Here is an 8,726-nt window from a genome sequence, read left to right on the forward strand (position 1 = left end):
AAGTTAGCTATAACAATGTTGGTATATTATTTCTATTTTCTTTCCTGAATGTATTATAAGGTACGACAGTTATGAGTTCAGCCTAAATAGATATCTATCACTCAGTAGGTCCTTTTATTTTGTATCTTTTAATATTATCAGTGTATTAAATCTACTCATTGCATCAAAGGACAGAAAAATGACCAAAGCCTTACACAGTCGGCAAGGCTGTACTGGTTTCTATGCATTGTCACGTAATATTTAAGATATTGTAAAGTTGAAAAAACAATGGTTAATTTGTTTTAAGAAGTGTAAATGAATTTGATCAACTGTGTTCACAACAAAATAGGGAAACTCCATGTTTCCAAGGATTTGATTTGTTAGCGAGTGTTTGGACAGAAGAGGGCAGCACATGATGACTTCTAAGTGATGCACCTGATTCTGTTAGCGTTTGGAGTCAAATAGCAGTAGACTCCTTTGCCAATATGTAATGGAAACAGACAGGAACGTAATTATTGTAAAATGCTGTTTCTCTAGCTTTTTCCAGTCTGAGTGCTCAGAGCATTTAATACAGTTTTGTGAAGTTCATGGAATAGCAAAATGCCACAAGGGGCTAATTTTATGATTTATTACTAATTGTTTTTTCTAAAAGTGAAGAATTGATAGACCTGGATTGAGCCACATATGGTGCAAACTACGGTCCACATCTCTGATGATTCACTTTACTCCCAACCTTCACTGCTATTCCACTACTGGACCTTTTCTGAGCAAACACTGTCAATAAGGCAAAGCTGGTGGTTTAAACCATTGTATTACCCTACACACACCCCTTCAATCATCCAGCTTTTGATCAAGTCCAGGTTTGTTTTTGTTGTATTTGGCTTTTCTTACCACTAACCAACAGTAATTCATTTTACTCAGTGGGTTGTCAAATGTCCTTCACTTCACCCATTCACGTAGCTCCACTACTCTTCCTTGATCCTCTTGCCCTCAGCCAGTGGCACAGTTGTCTTTGTCCATGCTTCCTCCCTGAAGGCCACAGTTCGCCGCTCCAGGCCAGTGTGGGCTACGGGAAGTTCCTTGAGCTGAGGGATGTGCTGGCCGCCCTTCCCGCAGCCCCCATTGGCCTGGAGCCAGTGGGAGCCACAAATCGGCCAAATCTGCGGATGCGGCAGGTAAACAAACTGGCCCGGACCATCAGGGGCTTTCCCTGAACAAGCGGCGGACCGGCTTTGAGAAGCACTGTTGTAGCTGGACTGTAAGCTTTTTGGGGAAGCTCTCGACTGTCAGTTCTCCTCATTTATTCCCAATCCCCTTCCTGAGCATGTTCCCTCTGGCCCCACACTGGGTCCTGGTCCCAGTCTCCTTGCCAAGGAGTCCTGGTCTTTCCCTGGTTCCTTGTCCCTCTCACATTCAGACCAAATTCCTCTGCTGCCAACTCCCAGTGCCAATCTCCCCATCCCACTGTGTTCCCTGTGCCCCACTCCCATCCCTGGTTCTTGTCCCCTTTGTATTCAAGTCAGGCAGCTTCCTTCGAGATGGTTTTGTGTTGTATTGTTGAAAAGGAACCCCTAGATACTGGACCTGGCCCTACTGTTCCACCTCCCACCTTTGCTGGTTTAGCTATAGTCCTGTTTACATTCTATCCAATTACTATCCCCTTGTCCCTAACACATCCTCTTTAGACCTTGTGTAATGGCCAGTATCCTTCTGAGTGAAGAGGACGTGGATGAGGACTCCTTTTGAAGTCAATCAGTCTAGCAAAAAGGGACAGCTAGGAGTTCATCGACTAGAAGCATTATTGTTGAGTGACACTAAGCACTCATCCTCCTCACAGATCATGAGACAAGCCTCTTACATCTGCAGCCCTCTCAGCTCCTACTATCCTGAGGAGTGAGAGACTAGAGCCAAGGATCAAACACACATTTCCCACCTGTGGTCACTGAGCCCAGGTCTCCACAGTAGGTGGAAAGAAATTCTTCTTGCCAGTAGCGTGTACTGGACACACAGGTGCAGCTTTATTTAAAGTGCAAAAGTCACAAGTGGATGGCCCAGAATAGTTAAAGCTCTTGCAGTTGTAACCCTTCTGCCAGGTGGAGCCGGCAGCCACAAGGGCCGGGTTCAGTATCTAGGGATTTCTTTTCAACAATACAACACAAAACCATCTCGAGCCTCGACCCAGTGACCTGGGACAATTACACACCACCCTCTGGGCACCTCTAAGAGGCAATAGACTCGCAAGCACATACTTTGAGTGTAGCAAAACTTTTTAATAAAAGAAAAGAATTAACTCAGCATTAATTTGGGAAAACACCACAATTAGGGCTCATAAACAAAAAAATGAGCAAAAGACCCACCCCCCAAGTAAGTTGGGCAGTGTCCTTTTTCCCTCAGGGTCTTAAGTCCAGCAACCCAAAAGTCTCTTTAACGTGCCCATCCCTTCGCTGTACCCCACTCACAGTTGCTGTCCTTGGCCAGTGCAGCCCCAGAGTTCAGAGGTTTATCTGCAGAGTTCACCTCCCACCTTATGTGGAAGGCAGGGGGGAAGCACTTTACATGCTCATCTCTGGCCCTCTCCACAGCTTCTCTGCTGGCCGCTTGTCATACCACTCCACCAGCTGCCTGGTTAAACACTCACCAAGATGTCTTCAGGACCCTCCTCACACTGAATATAGCTCTCAATGATTTCAGCGTTAGTAGTGGAGCCTTCCTGCTGGGGCACACTAGACAGTCTCTTGCAATAGAGACACTGTCCCAAACTAGATTTAATACTTAGACTTAGATATCAGCAATGTTGGCTCTGCAGCATGTAACAAGACTTTAAATTAGATAGGTGCATATATACAACCTATCTCAACTCATTGGGCTTTGGAACCCACTTCCCCTGCCTAGTGAGTGCTGTTCAGTTGAGGTTGAGTCCCTCCATTGGGTTATGCCAGGTACAGTTCTGCTGCCCTCAGTTCACTCAACAAGGATAACACCCCTTTATTACTCCTGCCCCAATAACAAGGAGACTGGGGATTGAACACCAGCCACAAGTGATTATTTGGGCAAGAAATCCCATCATGCTGAGCACCTAGGCAGGGTGGGTGTGTCCATGCAAACGAGATCAGCTTCCAAAGTCTTTTTCCACAGTTCAGCACTAGATGTCAGGAGAGAGCTCATCCAAACTCTGCTTACACAGTTACACAATAATCAATGAGTTCCTTAAATGGCAGGCAGCATGGCAGGATTTTTTTTCCTTTTTGGACAAAGGAAATAAAATGGATGTTTAACCCTTCTGCCAGGTGGAATTAGCAGCAACAAAGGCTGGATTCAATATCTAGGGGTTTTCTCCTAACAATACAAAACAGAACCAGCTTGGCTCCCACCCCGAATGCCTCAAAGGCAGTACTTCCCCACCCGCAAGCACTTCGTCTGTGTATAACAAAAGAAAAAAATTATTAAAAGAGAAAGATAACCCAGCATTAAGTTGGCAAAACACCACAACCATGATTCAAAAGCATGTAACCATAAGCAACCAACCCCCACACCCCCTGCAGTACATTGGGTGATGTCATTTGCCTCAGTTTCCTACCTTGTGGTGTGAAAGTGCAACAAACAAATGTCCCTTTAACATGCCACTTCCTTTCCCCTCTACTACAGCCTACTCACAGTTGTTTGTCCTCAGTCAGTGAAGAGTCCGAGTTCAGAGGTGCATCCACATGGGTCCAACTACCATCCCTGAAAAAGGCACATGTAGGGGGCACTGGTCAATACCTTTGCTGCTGCTGCCAGCAGCTTATTAATACTGCCACTGTTATTTCTACCATCTCTAGCCACTCACTGCTACTGTCCTCTCCACTGCTGCTCATATCTGCCACTGGACACTCACTGCCACTTCTGTGGTATCATGTTCTGAGGTTCTCCCCATTAGCCTATCTTTTTGAAATTTCACTGGGTAGCAGAGAACCTCTATGCTACTGCCTCTTTGTTGTCGTTCAGTACAACACTCTCCTATACCAGGTCTAAAGCATAGTCCCTAAATCTCAGCACCAGTAATCACTGAACAGAAACAAGGACTCTCAACTGAGTTAAAAGAGCTCTGTCTTTAAACACCATAGAGGAAGCCTCAAATAGTATCTAGAACTCTTTAGACAGAGACCACACCACTCCTTTTGAGTAGGATTTGGCATTCCTACATCCTGCTCAGCAAGTTAGGTTCAATTTCGAATGGCACCCTTAATCAGGGCATACTAAGCACAGTTCTGCTGCCTTTTACTCATACAATAAGGATAACAACATTTAATTACCCCTGCACTCAATATGAAAGTGAATTGCAACTGAAAACCTGCCAAAATTGATCACTTTGACAAAGCAGGTCTGTCTGCTGAACACCTAGGCAAGTCAGATGTGTCTATATAAATACAATCTTTTCCTGAAGTCTTTTCCCCCAATGCATCACTCGGGAGAGCTCATTCAGACCCTGCTTTCAGATGTTTTCCATTATGTACTGATCTATCAGCAACAAATCAGCATAAATAGCTCCTAAAAAAAGCAAGCTGGATTCACAGTGACTTGGATTTGAACTTTGAAGCAGTTCCTGAAATAGGCTCAGGGTGGTGAGGAGTGACACAGAATGACTAATCCTCCCAGATTCTGGCTTGTCTCACATAAACATGTTTTTAAGTTCTCGGTACAGCTGGCATTGGAACACACTGTACTTTGTTTCACCCCCAAAGTCGGAAGAATGTAAGAACAATGCCAGCTGTTGTTTTCCAGCTGGGTGTCTAAGGACGAACATTTATCAAGCACAATTCTACGAAAGATGATGGCATGCTGTAAGCAAGAGAAAACATCAGAGGGTTCAGCAGCTAGCAATGGAACAACAACCCCGTGTTATTTCAATGTTTGTGATCACTTACACCTTATTTACAGTATTGTTTTGTTTCCTTTTATCCAATGCTGTCTGCATTTCCTAAAACTAGCCCATTCATTTCAACGTGTCTGGAGATAAACAGACTATGGGAGGCAGGCTTAACTTTTTAGGCTTGCAGCCTCAAACAGCTGGAATCATCTTCCTGCTCCATTGAAACAGGCTGGCACATTTTTAAGGTTTTAGCAAACTCTTAATTCTTTATTTTAAAAAAGACTTGACTGTCAGAAATGAATGGAAGCTGTGACCAATCACTGTTATCTGCTGATACAAGGCCCAATCCTCTTGTCTCCACAAGCAGGCAAAACTCTTCCTGCTTCTGGACAGAAGGGTCTGACCTTTAGATGGAAATATTTTGCAGAGTCGTGCTTACCCCACAGAGTTGGGCTCCAGATCTGGACTGAAACTTTATCAAAGTTGAGGGTTGTTTAATGCTCCGTGGTTGGTTTAATTTATTATAGAACTAAAGGCTAGTCAAGAAGTTCAGTCCCAGATCTGAACTCTCCTTCAGATTTCTCCTCAAGACCCACATCTGTCACAAGGCCTGTAAAACATGGGCCAGTTATTAGTGATTAGGTTGAGGGGCATAAGAGGATAGCTTGCACTTACTTTATAATATTTTCAAATGCGACTGTGTATGCATGGATAAACATGTTTCTATATAATAGAATATATAATATGTTTATAATATGTAAATATATTTCTATATAACATACAGTATATCTAAACATATTTCACTTTACCTCTCTTTCCCCCATCTATGTCACTAGAATGTAAGCTCCTTGGGAGGGGACTGTGCCATCTTATATGTTAGTGCAGCGTCTGGTACAATGAGAGCCCAGTCCTGATTAGGTGATAATGTAAAGTAAGGCCTGGACTACACTAGAAAATTAGGTCAGTTTAGCTACATCGGTCAGGGGTGTGAAAAATCTACACCCTTGAATGGTGTTGTTAAAATGACCTAAGCTGGGTGTAGACAGCGCTAGGTTGACAGAAGACTTCCTCTGTCAACCTAGCTACTGCCTCTCCGGGTGGTGGATTACCTATGCTGATGGGAGACGCTCTCCAGTCGGCATAAGTAGTGTCTACATTGAAGTGTTATGGTCCCTCATCTGCAGCTGTGCCTCTGTAGTGTTTTAAGTGTAGACAAGCCCTAAACGTTAACTAATGACTGTTGTCTCCTTGGAACCTTCCAAAAATGCATATATCCTCTCAGTCTCAAAGAGCTACCCTGGACCAAAGCCCACTGAAATCAATGGGAGTCTTTCCATTGACGTCAGTGGGCATTGGATAAAGCCCTAAAAAACTAGCTAATAATTATCACTGCTCTATTATTTTTTATCATACATTTCTTAACATAGCAGTCACACTTTACATTAAGGTTCCATTTCTAATAGTTCATAAAGGGTTAATAAATTATTACTGTATGCTATAAGCATGTTACAGGCATGAGTAATGTGTGTAACGTGATTATAAGCACAGCAGCAATAGGTGTTATAGGTTGTGGTTATATGCAACCTATTGATTTTAGAAAAACTGATAACAATTGGGTAACCATTTATTAAAACATCTATTAACCTCTTTATAAATGGAACCTCGCTATACAATGTGACCTGTATATCTTTACTCTATTAGCAGGAGTTTCTCTGTAAAAATACATGATTTTCCTAACAAAGACACTTATTTTAGCCTTTCCTGGGCAGGTAGCTTTGTCTGAGTGTCCTGTCTGAACACATGAAATGAAGATATGCCCTTCTGAAGGACTAAGCTGTTCATGAAAAATCTATTGTCTCCTCACAATAGATGCTGCAGTTCTTGTAAAGAAATAGGAGTCTCTGCAATCCCTTTATGCTCTGTCCAACTGTGATGGTGGTAAATAAAGATTTAAACTCAAGATGCACTCTCTCTCCTGAACATCAGTTCTCTGGGGTGGAGAATAAACATCTACTGTAGAGCAGAGGAGGTGGCAAGGACAACTCTCTGGATAAGGGCAGAAAACAGACCCTATGGCCATCCCTGAATACTAATATCTATAATATAATTTCCTAAGTCTATCTGAAACAATTTCTGATCCCCCAGTGAATAATTTTGCTGTTTCCCAGATGCCTTGGCATGGATGGTGTCATTCAATGACAGGCAGCAGACTCGAGATGTGTAGTACAGTCTCGGATCGTTTGCTGAAGTGAACTGATAATCCAATGACCTTGAAAAACCATACCTCAGATGTCACACTCCTACCACTCAGTTACATAGGATGTGCTCATAATGTATATAGGGCAGTACCGGTGGCGGGAAGAGGAATGAGTAGGGGGACAAAGAGGAGAGACACAACTCATGGAGTGATTTTTGTGCATTTCAGTGTATGATGTGGCATTCCAGTGTGCAAAGCTCCAGATGTACTGGGTCAGATATTCACAATTAAGCATGCATAATTGTACATGTCTAGGGCCTGATGTAAAGCTTCTTGAAATCAATGGATGGACCTCCAATGATGTCAATGGACTTTGGATCAAGCCTCTGATGAATACATGAAATCTCTAGTATGTGTGCTGCTCAGGTATTGTGCGCATGCCTGGCCAACCATGTTCGTAGCTGCCAATGTACATGTGCATGTACCTGCTAGTGCCTGCAGTGGTATAAGCCACCCTAAAACAGGAGAGGCAGGCTGGGCCATGGTCAGCCCTTCTGTGTCAACCTGCAGAGTTGATCAGTGGTGCAGGGTAGTACATGTTGCACCGTCAGCCCAACGGTGTTTCATTGTGGCTATGCTACCCATGAGCTCTGACAGGCATTGTCTCCCCACACTGCCTCCCAGAGCTCCCTGTGAGGTAATGAGGCTCTTAACCATCCCCCAAGTAAACCAGTGCACTCATGGTACAATCTGTGCCATAATTCTCTCTTTAAGCATGGGATCATCTTCCAGTTAAAAACTACCTTCTCATAGCACATTGCTGCCTGTGCTGCATGTCACACATCCTTGCTGACTGAGCCAGAGAAAGGTCATTCCTTTTATTACTCTGTTTATAGGCTCAGGTGTTTTAAAGAACAGCCAGTAGTACTGGGACTGTATCTCTGATAGAAAAGGCATAATCACAATCATAAACATTCACTTTGAGGCATAACTGAGCCTCAGATGGCCCAGGGTTTAATTCCTGGTTCTGCAAGTGGCCTGCTGGGTGACCTTCAGCAATTCACTTAAAATTGGTCTGTGCCTCAGTTTTTCTGTCTGTAAAATGGGGATAATGATACTGCCTTCCTTGTTAAAGCAATTTGAGATCTATGGATGAAAAGTGCTACAGGAGAGCTAGATATTATTATCATTAATTACAATTCCAAAGGAGCAGTTTGTCATCCCTGATTTCCCTGTGTGGCTAATGACATTTCAAATAATTTTAAATGATTTGTTTTCAAGCTCTCTGCTCACCCTGCATTACCCACCCATCACAATGGGGCACAATCATGTCATAAATGGAAGCCCCCGAGCTGCTTTAACTTATGAACCTTCCCCGCCCAACTACCAATGGGATGCTCTATAGTGAAGAGTGCTCTGGTCACTCCCCCCTCCCATTTCTGATATGCTCCCATTCACTTCTCTGTGCCAAAGATTAAAGGTTGAGGACACAGCATATACCTTGACTTTAGCAAAGCTTTTGATACGGTCTCCCACAGTTTTCTTGCCAGCAAGTTAAAGAGGTATGGATTGGATGAATGAACTATAAGGTGGATAGAAAGCTGGCTAGATTGTTGGGCTCAGTGTGTAGTGATCAACGGCTCGATGTCTAGTTGGCAGCTGGTATCGAGCGGCGTGCTCCAGGGATCAGTCCTGGGGCCA

At 43.6% G+C, this 8,726-nt stretch overlaps 1 protein-coding gene across 1 annotated transcript in view; it reads left to right on the plus strand.

The window, feature by feature from the left end:
* Positions 1-6,755, plus strand: part of ASB4 (ankyrin repeat and SOCS box containing 4) — a 41,052-nt gene extending 34,297 nt beyond the window's left edge. Inside the window, exon 5 of the mRNA XM_032787938.2 lies at positions 6,584-6,755. Within this exon, the coding sequence (XP_032643829.1) occupies positions 6,584-6,601 (18 nt within the window). The 3' untranslated portion in view covers positions 6,602-6,755. The remainder of the gene's footprint in view (positions 1-6,583) is intronic.
* Positions 6,756-8,726: the final 1,971 nt, after the last annotated feature.

Source organism: Chelonoidis abingdonii, chromosome 2 (assembly GCF_003597395.2).
Source record: "Chelonoidis abingdonii isolate Lonesome George chromosome 2, CheloAbing_2.0, whole genome shotgun sequence".
In the NCBI taxonomy this organism is placed as follows: Eukaryota; Metazoa; Chordata; order Testudines; family Testudinidae; genus Chelonoidis; species Chelonoidis abingdonii.